The sequence below is a fragment of the Metopolophium dirhodum genome, chromosome 4, assembly GCF_019925205.1.
Source record: "Metopolophium dirhodum isolate CAU chromosome 4, ASM1992520v1, whole genome shotgun sequence".
Classification (NCBI taxonomy): Eukaryota; Metazoa; Arthropoda; class Insecta; order Hemiptera; family Aphididae; genus Metopolophium; species Metopolophium dirhodum.
In genome coordinates this window covers 34,532,482-34,557,450 of record NC_083563.1, presented here as the reverse complement: position 1 = coordinate 34,557,450, position 24,969 = coordinate 34,532,482, and the positions used below count along the sequence as shown (strand labels likewise).

Below are 24,969 nucleotides of genomic sequence, written 5' to 3'. Positions count from 1 at the left end.
TATCTTGAACACTTTATTTGTATCTGAATAAAGGCTGAAAATGACGTTTTTTTTTATTTGTTTATGTGTTTCTATATTTATATACGAAGCGAAAGCATTCGATTATCTGTAGCTACTGCGTCACTACCAAACTGAACTCGTTGGACCGTGTGATGATAATAGAATCGAAAACAAAATTGAGTATTATAAGGATTAATCGTATAGGTATAGAATATAATATATAGATGGTAAAAAAATATGGAGCTGTGACATTACGACACATGCCGTCTCGTGGTAATATTGTATTAGACACAAATCTTTAAAAAACATATTATTATCTATAAAATGCAGAGATTTAGGTACTTTTATTTCGTCAGTATTATGTTGTGGTGTCGAGTGGCTTTTGGGCTTAGCAAACACAATTATATTGTGTGAGTATATTGGTACTGTCTATATGTAATAATATATTATAGTGATGCACAACGATATTGTCTTTATTTTTATGATATGTCATCGGCATCGGAATGTTGACAAAAAGCAATTTTTTATTTACTATTATATCAGATTATGCGGTTCATACTTCAACGTAATACGAAATAAGAAATTGTATGAGTTTAGGGTCTATGGAGAGATCCGTACGGCCGAACATCCCATTCAAAGCGGGATTGTCCCATTGACCATTGTCCCGATAATCTTCAACGGAAATCTTTTTGTCCCGTTTTAATTCGGTTATCTCCATAATATGTTTATAAAAATGGGATGACAAAACTTGTACTCAAACAATATTTTATACTCTGAGCGGAGCGATGAATGTATTGATTTTACAATGATGTGTGTGTGTGTTTTTTTGTTTTTTTTGTGTCTGTCATCACCGTTTGGGACAGTAAAACTACTTCGATTTTCTTCAACAGTATCTGGTTCGACGGGAAAGTGAATCTAGTTGATGCACTTGGGAGGTCAAAATTAAAAAGTGAAAGTAAAAATTCCCAATAGTTTTCAAAAGCGCCGGAAAAACAACATAAAAATTAAGGAAAAACGGAAATGTTTACGCAAAATTGGTTTTTGACAAAATCGATTTTGGTTTTCGCTGTAGCTCTAGAACAAATTACCGTGACATGGATATTCTGCAAGTTAACGATTTCTTATTGAACGATAAATCGTTAAATAAAATAGTAAATTTTACTTATTTTATTACAATTAAAAAATGAATAACTGTAGAAATTTAAAATTTTTTTTTATTAATCCGTTCGTTTCAATGACAGAGCGTAGTGTGCTTATATATATATATATTTTTACAAACTGTAGTTTATTGCGTTGTATAATATTAAATACGTTTAGATAATACACTAAGAAACCGAGAATGTTAGCACTGTTGCAGAATGAGCTTTCCTGACTTTTATTTTTTTTCGCTTGGTCAAATAGCTTGAAAATGTAATAAAATATTGATCCTTATCCTCATCCTTATGAGATTTTTAATATCAATTTAAAAATATTGAAGGTACATAGCACGATTTTTTTTTTTTATAAATATTTGAAGTTTAAATGTTGACAAAATGACAACATTCATTAAAATCACTAATATTTGCAAATTATATTGTAGATAAAAATTATAAAATTTTTAGTTTTTATAGCTAAGAATTGACAATTTAAAACAATGTTTCTCACAATTAGTTTATACGACTGTAACAAAAAAATCTAAACAATAGGCATATGAACACAGACGCACAGTTTAGTTTATCAATATTTCAAGTTCAAATTTGGACGAAATATTACATACTCAAACAATGAATAATGATTTTAGTTATTTTTTTGTAATTTAAAAATATTATTTACGGTTATTTGAAACTTGTAAAATAGGTTTAATTAATAATTAATAATTAATAGTCATCACAGCTCAATCCATACGTTTTTGAATTTAGCAAAATATATTATTTGTGAAAGTGATTTACTTATCTAATAAACAGAAAAGTCTGGGAAAGATGTATTTCTAAATATTTTAATAACTATACTTGGATTATATTTAACCATCCCAGATGCAAATTAATTAATAAAACAAAATATATCTTAGCTAACGGCCATAGTTACCGGGCTTTACGATCAATTAAAAAAAATATATATATATATAATCTAAGTATGAAGGGTTTAAGTTTTAGTTTTGAAAGAGTCCCGCGCTCTGTGTTTGGTGTTCCCGGGGCTCAGTGTTCGTTATCCCAGCTATTGCTTATACTAAGTTTCACCTATGGTCTATGCTGACTAAAACAAGAGTGGTATAAATATATGTTTTATTTTAAACTTTATATGGTATATTTCAGATCAGTATATCAAGTTAATAGTCATACATAATTTATTATTTCAGCACCGAAAATACAAAAATGTATATTGTCTGATATTCGCTTAGTAGGGATTTACGGGCACCGATGACTAATAATAGGCAATAGGTTGTTAACAATAGACAGATATTTGCGTAATTATTAGTGTGTACAAAATTATATAGAAGAGCTTTATGAAGAGGAGTGACTGATAATAGTTTATGCTTAGTAACTTAACATAATAACTTGTAATGATAAAATACGTGGTATATACTGTATACCTATTTATAGTTCTAAATCAGTCAGCCATATTAATTTGGTAAAACTATGTTTTAAAGCATGTAAATTCCGTCTCAGCATTATTAATTATAATTAAAGTTATTCATAATGTGGTACTTACAAACTTGAAAAAAATACAAAAAAACATTGTGGATGCTATCTGTGTTAAAAAAAAAAAAAAAAAACATATAAACGCATTACGCAACTCCGTCTCCCACAGGATTTTTGAAATGAGGGTGTGCTTAGTTTTTAGCAAAATGTTCGATGACAAAAACCTTGAAATAATAATCATAATATAATATCGACATTAAAATTAAAATATTATCATCAATAATTAATTGAATTGATAAAAAATAAAAATACACAACAGACATAAGACATTTAGAATTACATTGCACGGGATGCTGAATAAGAGCTCATAAATGAAAAATAATAGTGACCATAATTTATTTATTACATCACACAGTTTAATATCAATGTAAACATTTATTTTGATTTAGGTCATTGTATATTTTAAATGAATAGTAATGTATTCATCTATTATTTTGTATGTATTGATCGTATGTGCAAAACATGGCCGGCAGCTGTTTACACAAATAACTGACAATTTTACGGCACTTCCTTGGTATATTAGTTGATTTTACATTGAAATGCTTTATACCGCATAAGTTGTTTCAAAACGTCATGTTACACACTGTTATGGCGTTTCGGACTACTATGAGATAAATAAAGCATAACTATTCCAGCCGTTGGCCTGGTGGTTTTAATGGTCGTAGAAGTTGTTATGAAATCATGTTATATGATGGAAAATATGATGGTGCAGGTGGCTAGTTAAATACGTAAAGATAAACGAGAACTTACAATGTTCGTTAAACAGTTCTATTGTACGTCAGCTTATCTCTATGGAATAATTTATTGTGGATATAATATAATTAAGCCAAAAACAAATATTGTATTTGATAATATAATATAGTTTTTGCGTAAAAATCTCATCTCAGACTTAATTTTTTAAAATATGTACACCACTTAACAACATAAACAGTTAGTGATATTTGGAAAACCAAAAATTTCGCATTTTTCTTTCAAATATTGATATAAGAAAAAGTTTGTCCTTTGTTTTTTTTCCTTCGTATACAATGAATATGAACTGTCAAGATTTACACTAACATAATACCATATAACCTCAGGCATCGTTCAAAAACAATAACTAAGTAAAACTTAGGTAGGTACTTACAAATTAAATGATCTCTAGAATATAGGTTCGTTTAAGACGCCTACGCACAGCGTGTTATTCACAGAGATTCTGCGAGAAGATAGTTGATTAATTAGCTGATTTTTATAATGAATAAAATTTGAATAAAAATAAAGGTAGTTTAATTTAGTTAATTAGGTGAGCTTTAGAATTTTTAGGTTATTGTGAAAATTATTTATTTTTTTATGTACTAAGGAGCAGAACTGATTTCTCGCACGTAATTAACTGGAATGCCTGAGTATTTATTTAAGGATGGAAGATTTGTTAGTGTCTCATATCTGGTTTCTATTGGACCACACTGGTCTTATTATAGCTTTATAAATTAACTATTTATTTCTGATGGTTATTTTTGGTCTAAGTGACCGGAGCAGGTAGAGTATGGAGTTGACGGGGAGCATTCCCCTGGTGTTAATCAAAAGCTAATAAACGTATATAAGATGAACATGACTTTTAATATAAAAATACACAGTGTAATAAATAGTTGAAATACATAAGCTTACATTAAACATAATTATTTATCATTTTAATTTATAATTAAAGTTGGAAAAATTTGTCAATGTCGAATCTGGCATAATCTGATTTAGTAAAAATGAATTAATTAAAAACAAAATAAAATGTCTTGTAATTTTAACCAAAAAAGCAATATGATTCTAAGACTAAAAAATGAAATAATAGTTTATAATGTCTTACTGGTAGACTTTATCTAGTTATCGAGTATTATTATTTATTTGTTTGGTAGTTCATGAGTCATAAGTCAAAACCATAGGTAATAAATATATTATTTTGACGTCAGATAGACCATCGTTATAAAATATAAAAAAATTGTAATAGAAGTTTTTGAGTTTTATTTTAATAAAATCAATTATTTGGTAACCTAAGTATACACAATCACAAGTTCGGCAGTGCCTTACCCGAGAAATAATTTGAACGCGACAAAGAGAACGGAGCTAGAGAGGATTCGTTCCCAACATGACGTGTCAAAACGTGTTAAGTGGAAAAATATCGGTCCCAATATCGTATATGATTGTATCGACTAAAAGTCATAGTCTGGAGACTATATCAACCGTAACGTTTTATTGCTGCTGTGGTGTTATTAAGGTTTATTAGAAATAGCGTATTGTGAAACGTTATACTATAACTTTATACGGAGTACATTTTAAGTAAAAATGGTGAAACATCGTAGAGAATTGGTCAAAAGAGAATTGTATGTCGGTGCCGAATTGGTTTTAAATCAATGAAATCGTACATACAGTATATAGTGGAATTGTTGAGCAGTTTATTTGACAAAATATAATATTTTTAAGTTACTGCCTTTATCGTTAATTATTGTTGTATACTACACGGCTGGGTGCAATCGATCGACGCGTCTCCGAGATAACTCTTTAATGATGGAAGATGGTAAGGTGGAAGGATATGAAGAACTACCTACGGGAATTGTATCTTACTGCATAGTTGTAATAATATTGAATTTTTCTTTTTAAAGTTAGTATAACAACTACTGTACCTACTACCTATATAATAAAATATTTAATGAGTACAATTTTGTTATTTAGAGATTAACCATATAATATACGCAGTGTATAATAATTGTCGTTTATTCATTAAATAAATAATAATGAAAATAATATTATTGTGGACAATATCCTTTTGAAATTGAACCTCTTAAAATGTGTAATAAATAAAAATTATCTTAGAACTTTTTATATTAAATTAATTTGTAAAGTTTAAATATTAAACGGAGAAGAAGAAAACGTTGGTTGTTTATATATACCTGAAGACTTAACAACTAACAAGTAGTGATATGGCATATTTCAAGTATGCCTCTACCACGTCAGCTGATGTAGAGCGTTCATTTTTTTTGTACTAAAACCTCTTGGCGCCAAATAGAAGATCATTCAAGTTTGAAAATATAAAAGAATCGCTGATTGTACAATGCAATACTTATTTTGAAGATAAACAAATAAAATGTTTAAATATCTATAAAACAATGTGTTCTAACTATATTTAATGTTTTTTTTTTTCAGGCGTCGAAGAACAATAGAACATTGGAGCATTTATTAATATTATTTTTATAAGTCCATTTTTCAAAGTCATTTTATAATAATTACAATATTTATTTAAGCAAAACATTTATTATTATTTTTATAAGTCCATTTTTCAAAGTCAATTTATAATTACAATATTATTTAAATAAAATTTTTTTCATCCAGCATATGTGGGTATAATTTTTTTTTCAAATTACATTTTTTTAAATTTTTAAGTGCATATTTTACAGCATATTTTACTTGTTTTTAGTTTATAAAGGCATGCATATTTAAGAAATTTTTAGCTCTGCTAATGGCACATCCGAGACGAAAAGGATAATTTCCAAACGGTTAATAATTTCGAATGTACGTCTAGATGTGTACTTTGATTAATAACGACTACGTTTATCATCAGAATTATTTGGATATTTTTTAAATATATGGGAAAAAAGTTAGAAAAGAACTTTTATTATTATTATCGCCCGTACTCGCGTGTGGTTAAAATGTACGGTTTTATTCTCATATTTGTCAGCTCTCCAAAAATATGATTTAAAGAAAGTATGTATTTATTTTCAATTATTAGTATTGAGTAAGTATAGTTACCACAAAAAAGGCTAGCTGCAACAACTAGACAACTTGATTTTTATAAATTTTACAGAGACGAAAAGCTCCGAAGCAGTCTGTTTTCTGCACTTAAACTTAGAATCAGTCATTTGATAATTATAGTTAATAAGATAAATCTTATTTTAAATCATCTGAATTCAAATTGAATACTTTTATCCCAAAAATGATGAGATAAAATTTATATCACAAAGTTACCACCAAAAGATAATTTTAAAGCAACCAAAAATACTCATTTCAGAGAAATAATGTTTTTCATATTGAAACGACGAATATATATATAGTATGTATACCTATACTATATATATAATATGTATATACTTTATATATACATAATATGTAATCATACTCAAACAGCATAGTAGTGAAACAGCAGAAAGCGAAATATAAGTTTTTCACATTTTTAATTGGTTCTATGCATAAAATAGATTAACCAAAAAATATTTAAATTATGTAATTTCCTTTCATTTTTTTTTCTGTAAAAAGTTCTGGAATCATCATTATTTTAAAAATATTATTGATATTAATTATTGGACAAAACATTGTGAACACGTAAAATTTAAACTACAAAGATTAAAATATCGTAGCTGGTCAACGAAATTTCACTGCTTTTATTCTTAAATAATATATTGGAGCCAATTTAGATGATGAGATAAAAACCAATTGTATCAAACAAACAAATTATAAAAGCATTTTATATTTTAATCCAAGTTTATGAGTTCCATTTCATTAATTTCGCAACGAGAATTTTAATAATAATTTCCGTTGGATCGAAACTCACAAATGGTTTGTCAAAAAAAAGTTGAACACTAAACTAACCAATTCAGAACACTACAGTCGATTGGCTTTTTTACTCTATGCCACGTCGCGCCGTTTCGGTGTATTAATGATTTTTTTTATAATACAATAATATATTATAATGCGGTTAGTTTTGTTTTTCAAACGTAAATAACTGAAAAAAATTTACAAAACACTGGCTTAGTTTCTCGCTTTTCCAATAAATAAGAAATACTCTTATCTGTGATCATATATACCAGTCACGCACACATATTTTTTATATTAGATTATAATAATATATGAAAATTATGTGTTTAAATATACCAAATGATAATGCCAACATTTAAATTTATACTGACATACGAGTTCGTAACCACTTCATGTGTTTAAATATCACATATTAATCATTTGAAATGTTCGTTTTATATAATATATTTCCAAAAATGCTAATACAATAATTAAACGTTTTAATATTTTTAATAATGCCTTTTGACGTTTTGTATAAAATAAATGTATATTTAACGACAGTAATAAAAATACACAACTACAACACCAATAACGTTTAAAACTAATTAGTTTTTTTTTTTTTGTAGTTTTACTTAATGCTCTTTTGGCTTTCTTATTTATAGGTAGGTAGTTGTCTCATATTTCGATAAATTATATTGTTTCATTACAAAAGCTTACATTTTGTAAGATCTTTTACAAGTATTAATACATTATAAAAGGTTTACCTTTTTCATTTTATCAATAAAATTGTATATAATTATTTTAAGAATTGTGTTTATCAACTAACAGTGTAGGTAGGTATAAAATATTTTTAGTATCCTAAATATTTGTGTCAACACTTTTCTCGTTAATCGTGCTCAAGTCTCCAAGCTATGGATATCACATACAATTGATCAACATTCAAGTAGTAAAAGGTAATAATAATACATTTTTATAATGGAAATATGACCTTCATAATAATATAGTGTCAATTAAATAATGTATAGTATATAATAGGCCAAAAACCAAATAATCGATACAATCTATCACATAATATTTATTTTATGAGCTGATGTCAAGTGTCGTACACTTTTTTTTTTTACTAATAAGTATGTCTGTAACCTCCCCCAAGTATAGCAGCCAGCAGGGGTCCTAGAAAAATCTATAATTCTCCTAACAAAATTAAGCAAATTCCTAAAAAATTGTTGATATCAGTTTCGTAGTCATAGCATATTGTGCCGGTGCCAACTTGACAGACATCTTATAAGTTAGGTATTACTCGGCTATATATTTATTAAAAAAAAGTTTTATAATAACCATTTTACACGTTTTTAAATTTCTTCCAGATTGTGAAAAATTATAATTTATGCTTTTATTAGATTCAAACTTTTTTAGAGCATCATGTCACGCAGCTTCTTTACTCAATTAATATTATACTGAACATTTTACAAGATAGATAGGTACATGTTACAAAGTTAGAATTTATCGTTGTATTATCAGAATAAAGTAGGTATACAAATTCTCAGTAACACATCATTCAGTTATAACAAAATTAAGTACAAATACCTACGTAATGGTAGGTAATGTTGTATCCACAATAAAAAAAAATACGATTATATATGTTTTTTTGTAAACTTTCAATATATTATTACATTTTTAAGTGTATACGACTACTATACGTACATACATTTCGTTACGGTTTTTACATAATATTGTTTTAAGAACGCAATAAAATGTCATTTGACACAGCTAAAATAATTATTTGTGTACTTATTTAAATTAAATCACTGAACCTATGACGATATGGTCTTACTCCAGATTTTCGTGGCGTTTCGAGATATTGAACACGTAAATCGTTAAAATATAGATTTTTTGATTTCTATGATACCAAAATTAAAATTAATAATCTAGAGCATGCACACTTACCTGATAGATATCCGACTACTGTTATCCATATAGGTGTATCTGTTCTCGTTACTCACTATTCATTTCAAGATCGCGGATGTCACTTACACAACAAAACGCTTACAATTACAAATACCAGATGCAATGTACTAGACGTAGTGAGCGATTCATTAAATCCACACCAGCCTTTTTCGTGTAATATATGCTATATTAGGGCCCTATGCTAACCTCGAAACCACGACGATAGGTCGATGGTGAAATTTAAAGGTAATAGTGGATCGAGTGCTAATGTTGGCTTTACAGTATAATATTCTATTGATTTTGTGCAGACTGAGGAATGAATAGATTTTAGTGTCTTACAATGACATATCGGGTTGTTTTTAAATTCTAAGTGGAGCTCATAACCGTACACACACATTGTCACTGATCAAATTCATTTTCCTCGTGCAATTTTTAATTATTGAACCAAAATCGAACACATCCATTACAATGACTAATTTATTTAATGACGAAATACACTCAAGACATATTGTGATATGGGCAATATGGCAGTGTGGCTTTCCGCAATTTTTTTTTTCATCACAATGTAACATTGTTGGTTGAAAATTTATTTCTTTACAATTTAATATACATCGTATGATATATTATATACGTATTGATATTATAATATATTAGTTCATAATTTATTAAAAACCCACAACCATTATGAATACCACGAATCAGTGCCTGTTAATAATAAGCATATTATTTAAGTTTGAATTTTCAGAGTAAAAGTATTTAGGCCAGACTTGTATTCGGAATTTTCAAGCTCCGGTGTTAATTTTATTTGTTATGCATCATTATAATTTATAATTTATAGCAGTCAATCTTCTATAGTTAAAGTTGATTTAATATATGTTACTCGGTTAAATAGGTAAGACAAATTCAAGAAATAAATAAATATAAACATTTTTTATTATCAATAATGGCTGTATAATAATAACAGCCTTTCAGGACAAAATTCTAATTAGTTACACTTTACAATTTACACGGCCGGTGCATAATAATCATTTAAAAATAAAGTTTTCCGACAGTAATACAATATTAATTACAAAAGTATAAACCCAAATATTTAATCAAGATCGAGACCCATTGGAAATCTCAAATCAGACTTAAATACAAAATGTGATCTGGGTAGTCTGTGGATATTTTCTACACTAGTAGTTTTTATTCAATATTGAGTGTATTTTTAAAACGACATCAGTTGCAACTCATTTTTATATGGGTTTATTCATTTATGAACATTATACCCATTAATGATTTGTTTATTTTATTTTGACTGTTTCTACAAGAATTTATTACTATTACTTATAATAGTATATAATAATTATGATGCGTTTATTTTAGCTAAATGATTTATGCAAGGATTTATTAATATTATACCAATTAATTACGAAACATTGTCTACAGGAAACAAGAAATAAATGGGATTAATGCTATTTAGAGTTAAATTAATTATAACATTTGGGTAATAGTCATACAATTAATATATACAAATAGGGCGAACCAGCTATACCTGCACCAGTTTGTAAAATTCCAAGTCAAACATTTTCTCCGAATATTGTTTAGCGCGAAATTAATAATTATTATTTAATTAAGAAGTCATAGTATTATTAAATTGTTTTCCTTATTAATATTATTATATTCTAAGCTATTTAAAAGTAAAATGAAGATTGTTGGTTCGTTTAGTTTACTCCCGATAAATATCGATACAAAATATTTTCCGTCAAAAACCTTTGAAATGCAATTTAAGCTTCATCTCAATGCAGGTATATGTTTATTATTAGTTTATATTATATGCAATGCAATTTATATCCAATATATTTTAACTAATTTTAAGCTTTTATCGCCACGAATCCATTAACACCACTATTATACGTGAGTATTGAGTTATACACAATTGAATAACAATAAAATGTAATATGATAAAATATTATAATAGTGGTGTTATAAGTAATAGTATATTAATTATGCATACCGTATTTTTAGTAGTATCTAATCCAACCTACTGTATATTAGGTATACTAGTAGAAAAATAAACATTATTACTTATAGAAGTATTTAGAAGTAGAGGTTGAAACGTAGTTCTCCGTTCAAAATCGTTTTTCATAGAAGTTCAATAATTAATCATTGAATTGAACACATCAATTTAAGCCTGCTCATTGACAAGGTACCTCCACTCGAAACATGCTGTACAGCAAAGCAACTTTCTCGTTTTTTTTTTTTTAATAATTTAATGTTTAATAAATCACTCGTAAACCACCGTCGCCCCCGCCGCACCGCTTTAGTTCACTTTCGGCTCACAACTCACAAACGATGTCAGTGTTATGTACATATATATTATTATTCACTCGTAATTCAATTCGTGCAATATTCGCCCTGCCTACAGACCTAGAACGCCGGACTTTGAGTTGTTTGTGGCGGAGGGGGAGCGTGTGGTTTCGAGTATAACGTTTGTATGGAAAATATTAATAAAAATGATATTATGAAATAACGATTGTTGAATTTTGCGGAACATACGAAATCCTGTGTGTATGCGTAACACTTTGTATGTATAGGCAATTGTATATTATTATAGTCTACGACCTGGGAGCAGCGAAACGACGAAATTTGAGTTGATCGGACTCGCGTATTGTAATATCGTGTATGAAAACATTATGGCTGATCAATTTTAATTTTAAATCTCATTGATGCGTGAAACGACTAAGATATAACCTACAAAATATATTGTATAAATAAATGCAGATATAATATGATATCCATATGGTTGACGGTTGTAAACATAATAATATGTCAATCACTGATGACAGTGCTAACAGTGTTGGAAACAATACAAATATAAACTTTGAAATAAATTATACATGCATTTTTTCTATACTCAATTGTCTTAAAAGCATAATTTAATTTTTTTTTCACAACACACTTTGTACAATAGTGTAAATTTAAGCATTTCTTTTAGGCATACACAGTCATCATTTAAGTGGTATTTAGCACTGCTCACATAAATACCAACTATATTTGTCCTATTTTATTTACGCATTACACATACTTACATATTGTAAATATATAATAGGATCACAAAAGCAACCTTATAGTATTATAACGATTTAAAATGTATATTCTTAAAATAATGTTCATACATACACTTAGAGGCGTCCTTAATAGGTCGGTGTTGGAAAACCTGCGTTCTGTTCATTTAACGCTGTATTTTTATCAGCACTAGAGAAACAAAGAGATTCCTAAAAAAAAAATATGTTTTATTTAACCGAAACAAATGCATCATTGAGAAAAAAATACTATTTTTTAAAAAAATTGTATGTATTATTGTAGGATACTTATTATGTCTTAAACTCTATTTCTTTAAGTTTGCCATTATAATATTATTATCTTTTAGAACAACACATTTATTCATTAATATCTTATCATTACATCGTGAATTTGTTGACTTTTGGACCATCTTTTAAATAGTATCGAACAAAATTACTTTTATTCAACATAAAGTTGATACATAAAATAAGGGGCTAAGTATGTAACCGCTCTACTGTATAGTGTAGGACTTTAGTGTACCTTAAGCATGCACTCTAACGGATGTGTTAAATTTGAATTCAATAATAAATCATTGTACCTATACGATGAAAATATTATTCTGTACGATGAAAGTCTAACTTTTTGTTAATCAAGTTTACTCGCAAACAATTATTTCAATAATGATATTAACATTTTGACAAATGTTCATATTTTAGATTCTGAGTGGAACGATGAATTTATTGTATTTACAATGATTTATTTTTTACGTCGTAATTTTTACGCAGAATAAATTTTATTTTTTTGGTTTAGGTAATTCAAAAATTAATAACTTTAAACACTTAAAATGTTCACCAAATATTACCATGTATGATAATATTTTCAAAATATTTTGACTCTTGTTGAGCTAATTATAGCCTTGAGAAATTTTTTGAATTGTTGTAAAGTAACATTAATTTTTTTTGAGCGTTTGAATTTAAAATGTTTACAATATTTGATTTTCAACGGTAAATTAACGGATTTTCATACATCCATTTTTGATATTTCGTTGTAATTCAAAACGTTATAAAGTTCATACACTATTTATTTGATTTGTATATTATACAATTATTATAATGTAAAACCTAATATAAATGCATACTAACTTATTAAAATTAATTAAAATAATGTTATAAAAGTATGTACAGTTTTTAGATCTCGACGGTGAAATAAAGCAACACGTAATTTTATGATTACCTAATACGAAATAGTTAATTCTATTACTAAACCCGGCTTTCGAATAACCCAATGTATATACATATTATGTGTAAACGCACGGCAACAAATAATCGTTGTTTTCCCTTATATAGTATTATTGCAATGTTATCCCCTCTGCTTTTGATTAGCATCGGTTGAATGAAACTTTAAGTCCTTATGATTCGACCGTATATTAATGTGTGTATTTTAGAACTGGGTTCAAGACCATAAAATGTTTGTGGAGTCCCGTATAACCTAGGAACGTTTGATCGTAAGTGGGCGATTATGTGTCTAATGTGGAATTCAATATCCCACGATATGATATAATTAGGTAGATATATTACCGTGTGTATTTATTTAAATATAATTTTTGGAAATATTTTATATTACTCCGGGACGCACTTTAAATTATAGAAAATATACACCATATTAATATATTATAATATTTAAGATTCCGATCACAGCGAGGAATGCATTGGTATTACAATTTCAGTATACCTAATATATTATTGGGTCTATACGTTTATAGTCTTTGTAGTCTATTAGTAAACATAATATTTCAAAGAGTATCATTTTTTTATTTTTGAAAACAATAAATTTATTTTGACATAATACTATTTGATGCGTACATAGGTATTTCTAAATATGAGTGTCAATACTTTTGTGTGACTGTCAATAGTCACACAAATTAAATTGATTGTATATTTTGTGTTACATATATATTGTCAATAGAGCATTAACTTGCAGCAAAAAGTAAACAAATTTACGAAGTATAAATGTCAAATATATTATATTGATCTACAATTTTATTACTATTGATGGCATTCAACACAAAGAGAATGAATTCAATAATACATATTTTTATTCAAATAAAATTGCCATAAGCTAACTTAACGCTTAAAGTGTTTGAATCGCATATAGGTATAGTACTAATTTATGTTATTGGAATCTAGAAATTGAAACATTTGTATAAAACGGAGTTATTAAATAGAGTGCAGTGGAATATTGTCCTCGAATGACAGTTGTGACAATGCCAAGTTAAAAATATTAAAAAAAAATATTGATGTTTTACTAAGGGAAAAGTTATAAAAAAACACATGAGATAAAGAATAATAAGAAACTAACTCAGTCAGGAGTGTAATAAATTAATACGTTCAATATTATAATAATTTTTATGACTTTTCTCAATTTATCAGAACATTAACAATGTTAGATTTTAAAACGACAACCTCGAGTAATATGAAATATGTTTTTTTTTACTTTTAGATTGATAATTTTTTTTTAAATTAAAATAAATCATAAATATAATATCGACCTGACATATTATATAAAAGTCCACCGGCGTACTAATATAGGAAAATTGTGAAGGGTATACATTTATTAGTTTATTAATATTTAAAAAATATATAATATCATCTTGTAATAAATATAAAGACGCACAAAGAATATAGTGAATGGACGCTATTATCGAACAAATGCGGATAATCTCCCGGCCACCTCCTCGTCCTCGTCTGAGAAAAACTGAAAGTCCTTCCATCGCAATTGCCTATTGTAACACATGCTATCCGACTGGCGACTACGCTATTATTAGGTTTGAACTGATTCAATTATATGTAAATGATATTACACTATTGCAACACCATGTAAAAAAATATCAATAATGGAAAGCCGTAATTATAAAAGATGTTTCCCATCTCGCAAAAGTATTCAAGTGAGAAATACTAATATTATTTCAATGATCTATTTTATGGGACAAAAAATTTCAATGATTTATAACATTTTTAATTTGTTATTTAATAATGATTTTTTTTTTTTTTTTGTTTATTGATCAATTATTATTATTTATTATATGTTTATTTGTTGGTTAATTTAATATTACCCGAAGCTGGACCCAGGCTGGCACTACTAGTTTTTTATTACATGTATTATTGTACAGAACTTTAACTCTTTGACTATTGTGAAACTGAATTATTATTATTGTAAAACGTAAATATCAACGGGCGCTTGTAAATTTTACCCACATTAAGCAGGTGGTAAAAATACTTAAGTAAACTGCGCCCTGTATTTTTTTGGTTTCTAATATATTAAATTGCACCCACGGTATATGTATCTAAGTGACCTTAAATTCATCGATATCTATATTGTATATATGACGTATATTTTGAATACTGTTGTTAATTTATTGGTGAACATGCGAAGATTATGTCTCATTACTATGCTGATTTATAACTTATAATTGTATTACTATTAACTCAATAAATATAATATAATATATTATATAATTTACTTGATTTTTTTTATTAGTAAATTTTTTTATTAATGTATTATAATTATATTCGCAATCAAAACATCTTAATAGGTAATATATTATCTCTATACCTACGTAAATATTCTATTATACTTGTATAATATTCAAATTAATATACGAGAAAAAATAAATATCATACACTTATCTGGTATAATAAAGAAGTATAATATGTAATGTAATGTGAAGAAAATTATGTATTTAACAACCTAAATAATATTACATCATGTTCAAAATATACACTGAATAGACTAATCACATTTCAAACGTCAAAAACACATTTTAAGTATAGGTACATAATATTATGGTATAGGTCCTAACAAGAAACAACTAACAAGAATAAAGCCTGACAAAATGTAATGAATCTAATTACTAACGTAACTATACTGTTTGAATATAAAATAAATACATAATAAACGGAAATTCACGTTCAATTTGTATGGATTAAAATTGTTTTTTCATTAATCTATATTAAAACAATTTTAATTAGATTTGTGTTTTTAATAGAAAGATCAATTTATTAATTTGATACAAATAAATAATTCGTCTTAATTATAATAAATTATAATAGCACAGTTAATTTCTCAAAATCTTTGTACCATAAAAAAAATGATCTAAATATTTTTAGTTAATTCATTTAGAACGGTACTTAATCAAGTCACACAATTACAATGTTTAAATTATAATATATTATGTATATGCAACTTGTGTACCTTACAATTATTATTATGTGTTCACTGCTCATTAATACAATGACCACTTTTAATTTACAAATCATCATTAACGATGTTGTTATTAATGACGGTGTTATAATAATAATATTATCTTTACATAACATTATTTAAAGAAAAACAGAATATTTCCAATATACACGATGTTCAATATTATTATCAATGTTAATTTTTTATTTATGTTTCAATCTATTTTTTGACCTTGTTCAAAATGTTTCTACATGCATTTTGCATTTCATACGTTCTTTTTTTTTTTGTTTTATTACAGACGCTGCTAATGTATATTATTTTTAATTATTTAAATACATTTATTCTAATATAATATAGACATATCAATTCAAACTACATTGGAAAAAACTATTAAAAAACTATTTAAAAACTATTCAAACTACTATTTTGTTTTTCTGGAAACAATATAAACGAAATTTCACAATTACTCAAGTTTTTAATTACATTTTCTAAATTTAATATTAACTATAATACCTTTTAATTATAACCATAACAACTCGCCCTTAATTAAGATGTTATAACTTATAATAATAATATATAATACGACATTTTAAGTAAAGATAATGATTATATTATTGCCTCTAGAATGAATTATTCATTGGTTTATTTCCATAGATAATAAAGAGATTATCTACTATCTGTGTTTATTTTGCTAGGTTAGGTAATAAAGATACCTTGAACGGCCTTAGATCAGCATAGAGTTGTTCGATTAGACACTCGTGATTTTGTCATATCAGGTGACTGTGGTCTTGAAAATTGTCTCCAGAAAAGGGGGTGGCTACGTTATCAATTAAATATATCATATTATTATTATCAATATTATAAATTATTAAAAAATATCAAATAACAATATTATGTAGGTATAATAATATTTAATGTATAGTAAACTAAATGCAATAGTGAAACTGACAATAACATACCTACTCAAAAAACTTTGAATAAGTAAATTAAAATGTTCGTCACACCAGGTCAATGGATTGTTTATTTGTTTCCATTTTTATAATTCCGTAACAAAGAGGGATATACGTTGCCGACATCTTATCAGATTACGGATACGATTTTAACTTTTAGAGTCCAATAGGTACTTCACACCCTAGGGATACAGTGGCCCGACCAACTGATTTTAATCTAAGATTACTCAAAGACGATTTTAGGTGAAACTGTGAAAGTGTTTCATCTATGTTGCGCGTGGGTCTGCGAGACAAAACAAATATTGTGCTGACATCTTCTTATTTATAGAAAACTAGAACTAATTTAATTGAACTATGGTAAAATATAATGTGTGAAAAGCTTTAGCGATGTGTGCATATTGAATATTTATAAAACGCGATTTAGTACTGTTAATTATAAAAGTACAATTGTATTAACTACTATTGGTAATTATGATATAAAGTTTTTTATAACACTATAAATGCACTTTCAAAATATAGTGTTAAAAATTTTACCATAGGTAGTTAAAGTAATAAATAATAATTAATTAAAAAAAGAACATTGTTATATAGTATTATTTTTTTTTTTACTATATAGTATATAGGTACTAATTTTCGAAAGGTAAGAAAATTAGCGTATTTACGTACCTAAAAATCAGAATTTAAATAAATTAACCATCAAATAAAAATGGTGATGCGCGTGCTCGGTGAATCATCTCGTAAAAAATATAAGCTATGTAGCTTACTGAAAATATATATAAGCTATATACTTGATGTTCATAAAAAGGGTAATTATGTTTTTTCACCGTTTAACTTTTTATTTATTTAAGCGGACTGCTTATTTAAATACACATTTTATAAAATAGTCGTATACAACTAAAAGATATAGGAAAGTAAAACACATCTCAAGTCTTCACCCGTTTACAATCTAGTGACATTTGTCACAGCTTTACTTATCAGAACTAAAAAAAAAAAACATATTTACTTGTTTCAGCTCAAAGACAATAATTTCTTGGTACAATACCTATAGCCTAGAAACCATGCATTTTATCAAAATTTAGAATTTATAATACCAACTATATGTAATACCTACACTGTTCATACTATGTTTAATGGCAAGAAGATAAGTTAGTAAATTTTTTTTTTTAGTTTATCATAATAGAAATAAATAAGACCAAAAAGTTAAATTTAAACTGATACATACATTTATTTAATAAGATACTATTATTTAGTTTTTGTTTTATTAATTTATGGTATTATGAGTTCTTACAGAAGTTATTTAACTAAACATTTTAATATCAACGTTAAAATGATATTCGTAGAAAACACAATTTATACTGATGAATATTTTACGTATATTTTGCTTTGAAAAAGTTAAGAAATAGCTCAATTCTAAGTAAAAGACATTTATAATTTATAATTTCTTTGTATCTTTGATACCAATATTTAGATGGATGATACAAAAAAAAAATAAAAGTATTACTTCTAGGATATGAGACTTATTAAAGGATTTACTTTTTTTTATTATTTTGGTTTTTTTTTTTTTTTTTAATGCTTTTTCGTAGTTTTTACTTTAAGAACAGTTGATAGTAAATGACAAAAACCTGATTTTGTTTTCCCAGTGTGTGTTTACGATAAAATTTTGCCTTTGTATTTTATATAAACCCAAGTTGAAGAGATTTTTATAAGGTAGTTACCGTTTTTTGACAAAATAAGTTGTGTGTCCGTTTTTATCATTTTCGAACAAAAACGTAATCCAATTTTGCCAAAGTAAATTAAAATGTACAATTTAATTTTTTTTGAGAACTTCTGGACTTAAACCCATACAGTCATAATACTAGATAGGTTTATTCGGTATTATTTTATGATCATTGAGCGTATAATATTATAATGAACAATATAGTCCATAATTATAAACTCTGCATATCTATTTCTATTTTCTACATAGGATGTATTTTAGACAATATTATCAAACATTTAAGCTATAATGGTAACATTTAACTAAATCCGTACCTACAGTGGCCTCATTTCAGATTTTATTAGACTAGAGCAATTTTTCACTCAGATTCTCATAGCATAGTGCCATAGAGGTAAACGGAGGGGTTGGTAAATATGCTGACTTAAGGTTGATGTAAATACTAGACTGGAGCAAATGCCTCAGTTGCCCCCCCCCCCCTCCCAAATTACGTCACTTCGTACCTATATTATTTCCAGTGCTTAATATTACACAGTGTACTTCATGAATGATGGATGCTACACTACCAATATATATCCTTGTATAGACTTAATTGACGCAAAATATGATGTCCTGCGATAACTGGTAGATGTGAACTGTTTGGTGTTTCGCTTTGCAAATCTCAAAAATTTTAAAGCTTTACCAATTTTTAAACTTATATTATGCTCAAAGTTTAACATTGTTGTAAAATGAATGCCAAAATCTTTATAAAAGAAAATACAAGAAAAAACGGTTCCATTTAAAGAGTAATGATAGTGAAATGTGAATAGGCGTCTGTAGAAATGACACGGCATCTACGTTAAGACCATTTTGCCTAGGTTGTAAAAATATCAAATTCAGATTGAAGATTACTATAAGATCATACATTTTAGGACAACGTAATGCCATCCAGAAATAGGAGAATTTTAGCTTTTTTAATCCACTTGGTAACCAAGTTTATAATTAATACGACGAATAGAAAATTACTGAGAAAGACTCTTTGAGGGAACCCAGATGATACCTTTGAATTGTAAAAGTATAGCTAGGAAAGAAGAGGACTACCCAACAGTTTAAGCATGCTTATATAAAGGACTACTGTATCGAACTAATTTTAAGAGTCAGTAAGGATAACATCAGCCTGGCCTTTATGCCCGATTTCCTCGAATAAATAAAAGTGCAATATATTGAGGTAATACTACTGGTATAATAGTTTATTTACCAGCTCTAAACCGTAGTGATCAGGTATTATCACATTATGCACACATCTTTTTATTCTAGAGTATACGATATGTACAAATATTTCATGAAGTTGGATACTATAATATTATCTATTTCTTTCTCTTGAGATATAGGCCTGTAATTTACAACATTAGATGGGTCACCAGATTTAAACACTGGTATCACGGAACTTATTTTAAAGGCACTGGGGAAAATACCTACATCTAAAGTGCGTCTAATTAGTTGATAAATAAATAAATAAATACAATTGTTGAACGACAACTATACGTCAATACAAACGTTATTGCTTATTGACATTTAGGAGTGATCGACAGTCGTTAATTTTGTCATCTAACCACCCTCCCCCACTATTTTTAATTTCTAGATCCACGCTTGTAGGCACTAACGGTTTTGTGGTAGGTAGTATACAAGGCGAGTACCTTATTTTTAATTGCATTTTTAATTGACGTTCTTATCATAGTTGTGTGTGTCTTGACTAAAATAATCGATGAAACATTCGTATTAAACAATTGTTAAGTATTAGTACACATCATGACAAAATAGATAGATATCATTACAGTTGTAATATGTTTTTTCAGTATGTTCATCTCCTTCATTACCGGTCCATGTCGTAATTCTCCACATCTGATTGGTTAATTTTTTTTCTATGTTTTATAATATACATGTATATGTTTGATAGCCAATAAAAAGCGGAGAACTTAGATATAAGTAAAGTAAAGAGCGAAAGATGCGCATCATAAAACTGAGATGATTTCTATATATTTTGTCATGGTGTTACATGTACCTTCTATCATTTTTGATAAAATCAAGTACGTAAGTACGTTTATAAAAATGTAACTGTTGTTTTTTTGCGATAGTTGTGTTTGTACTTCGTATATGTTTTTTTTCTTGAGAGGGGGGGGGGGAATAGTATTATTTTGTCTACAGTCTTCCTAGAATTCTATATGTGCGTGTTGAAATCGATATTCAGGAAAGCTGTGGCGTATTTCATTGTCTGATTCTCATTTTTTCCAACAGGATTGTTTTCTTTAGTCATTTAATAATAAATGTTAGTTGTATAACAACTTTTACTTCTTATAAAATCAGTAATTTAAAAAAGATAATTTTCTAGTCTTTTGATGTTTGAATGGTATCTAATTAATAAACATAATATATAGGATTTGTACGGCATGTTTCAATAGAGATTGTAACACTATCGCTGAATGATAATTTGGTTATTTTTAACCTTGTCGCTTTTAGCCTAGTTATTGTTTGTGATGGCCCATAAAAAAAATTTAGACTAGACTATTTAGATTGAGTCATATATACATGTTTATAATAATAAATCGTTTGCAACCAATGATGTTGCAGTTGTATCGTTTTTTTTTTTTGTAACGTATACTATTCAACTTTTAAATGAAGTTTGATGTTAAGTGATACCAAGGTTTTTCTTTTACTGTATACAATTTCAAAGATTTAGTTTTGCTCAAACGTGTTCATATTCCACAGTCATTATTCAACAAAGTACTTTGGGTAGGTAAGTAGATAGTTACATCATGACACCTAGGTAATTTATATTATAATATATTAATATATTAACATTGTACCATTATATCAATTTTTTTTGTGCATTGATTTTCATCCAACGTTTTCACAACAAAATAATATTATTATAATTTAAAATATGTGAAACATAATATTTTTTAGGTACCTATCTAATTTTTAATGTTTAATTTGATCTTTTGTTAAAATTATATTAAATTTAAAGATCATCCATAAATATTTTTGAATGTTGAAAATTATTACCTAATCAAAAAGTAATAATTAGTAAAATATGTAAAAATAACTATATTATCACTTAACCTAACCAGAAACAATTTCTGCAGCATACATAATAATATGTTGATATAAATACATGTAGACTAATACAAGAAAAAATTAAGGTACTTATATATATAAGGAAGATATTATTTTGGACTTCAGGATAGGCACTTTATATTATGAGGTATGGTTTGTAAGATTAAAAAGCAGGTAAGTGAATGTCGGTCTGCTGTACAGTAGGTTACAAGTGGGACAATGTATAATGGATTGTATTATACTTGAATTCAATGATATATCATTGTATAAGAAAAACGATTCTGATCGGAGACAGTTTATCAGTCTGGATTTCTTAAATTATTTTTATTTATTATAGCCTTTAAGTAGAATTAATATTATAATATTATAATTTTTTATTCGTTGCTACGGTGATAGACAAATCGTTTAAAATCGAAATGCCATTTTAAGCTGTTTTTCGTAATGTGTCAGTAGTTTTTCCCGTGGCATTAAATAACTATTGAGAAAATCGAAAAATGATCTCTCTAAAGTACCATCCTGATCCAATTTGCTAAAATATAAGGTACTATATATGTTGAAATCAAAGCACTCCATCTGGTAGAAATTGTGTATACAGGATAAAAAAAAATAAAAAATAAACATCATTGTAAAACAACTATAGCTTCCTCGCTCCGCTCAGAATCTAAAAAATAATTAAAATTGCTATGAATTATAACAAATGAATATTGACACTAAAAATGAACATTTAAGATAAAGTAATAATTAGTCACTAATAATTCTTGAAATTTAGAATAATAAAAACGTTTTTCAAGTCAACTTTGATAATCATCTAGATACTCGTTAAAGACACATCTATAATATCATAGGTTATGGCAAAAGTATAGTATTATTATTAATTTGCTACGTTACTAACAGCCAAATTGATCATAATATATATTTTAAAACTTTATGAAAAAAGTAAATATGTAATTATTTATGAAAATGCTTGTTTTTAAATATGGAAATATTACAACATAATTTATTACTTAATCCATCAAAAATTATGTTCACTGTATAGGTACTATTTTTAGCAAAACAGAAGAGTAGGTTTTTTAAAGACTTAACCGAATAAATCCATTGATTTAAAAATAAAACATTAATTAGTTCGTATAGCTACAAGTTTTTTTACCACGGCAACAAACATTGACAAGTGAAATAACATATTTTGTACACGATTTTCCAACGGTTCGTCTGTGTAAACAAGTAAGTATTGGACACATTTCAGTATATTGAGCAATAGTTATTACAGTACTTTTTTTAAGTTTTTAGTTTTCAATTTAACAAGTTTATCGAACACCATGAGTAATAGTTTGATAAAAGCAAATACTTCAATGGCCCTTGGTCAATACAACAGTGCTATAAGGTATTTCAAAGCATATATGGACGAATCGCCTCATATTCCATTAAGCAAAGAAGTATTTAACCTGTTATCTGAAGCGTACAGTAATTTATCAAGTGATAAGCGTAATTGCATACGTGAACTAGAAGCATACTTGGAATCACTCCAAGACAGCGATCTGGAACGCATCGAAGCAATCGCCTCGTTGTTGGATGAAACCAGGAACGATTTAATTTCCATCTGTACAGAAGTCGTCAACATTATAGACAACCATTTACTCGAAAAAGTGAAAGAAATTGGAGTAAAAGTGTTGATTTATAATATGAAAGGCAATTACTATCGGTAAATTCTGTAGTTTTCGATATAGGCTTTATATTATATTCAGATTGTAGGCGTTTGTATCAATTGTGTTTCACATTTAAATACATTATTAAGTCCTACAGAAACTGTAGTTTCGTTAAATAGATCGTCAAATGTTTAAGAACATTCCTTTAAATAATCATAAGAAATACCGTTTTTCAAAATAAAAATTCTGGTAAGCGGCACCATATTATATCATTGAATAATAAATTGATATTGTGCAATATAATTGATATTTTAGGATTGTATAATCAAAAGTATAAAATGTAAAACAAAATTTAATATCATTCATATTATAAGATAGTTATTTATAATAATTCAAATTCGTTTGTGTTAAAAATATTTACGCTTAAAATATACATAAACAATATTATATAACAATAGGTACTCATTTGATTTAAATTTATTTTCAAATTCTACATAATATCTGTACTTTAGGTACATGTGGGAAGCAAATAATAGCGACGCAACTTGCAAAGAAGCGACTAAAGCATATAATGAAGCTCTAAGTATATGTCGATGGAATTTCAAACCAACAGACCCTTACTTGTTACAAATTACGTTAAACTTGACGACACACCTGAACAAGACTAATAATACCGATAGCGCTATAGTTATTTTAAAAAGAGTTATTCAAGACACGCAAGAGGATGATCTTCAAAATTATGACTTCTTAAAGAAGTCATATGTTGAGTTATTTTTGAAATACTTAAATGAATGTTTAGTTCGATTTCAGATTATTCAGAATCAAAAAATAATTGAACTCATCGAGAATTATCTTCCTCAAGAGTCATTGGTTGACGATGTAATCACAAGACGACAAGGCTGATACTGTTTCACTGATCTTTTAAAAACATTTTATAAATATTTCTTTTTTTATCAACAATGTTCAAGTTTATAATCTATTTTTCATAATAGTGAAACGAGAATTTAATTGAATATTGAAATATTCCAATAGTGTGTTTGGTAAAAGCTCTATTGACATAATTAATAATGATTATTATTATTGTTTACCTTATATACTTTTGAAAATAAAAAAATAATAAATATAGACATGTA

General features: G+C 27.1%; 1 protein-coding gene across 1 annotated transcript; it reads left to right on the top strand.

Moving 5' to 3' along the window:
- Positions 1–23,509: 23,509 nt before the first annotated feature.
- Positions 23,510–24,739, top strand: LOC132942881 (14-3-3 protein gamma-like). The gene is made up of 2 exons (XM_061011572.1): positions 23,510–23,892; positions 24,349–24,739. The coding sequence occupies exons 1-2, from the start codon at positions 23,510–23,512 to the stop codon at positions 24,737–24,739; spliced, it is 774 nt and encodes a 257-aa protein (XP_060867555.1).
- The last annotated feature ends 230 nt before the right edge of the window (positions 24,740–24,969 follow it).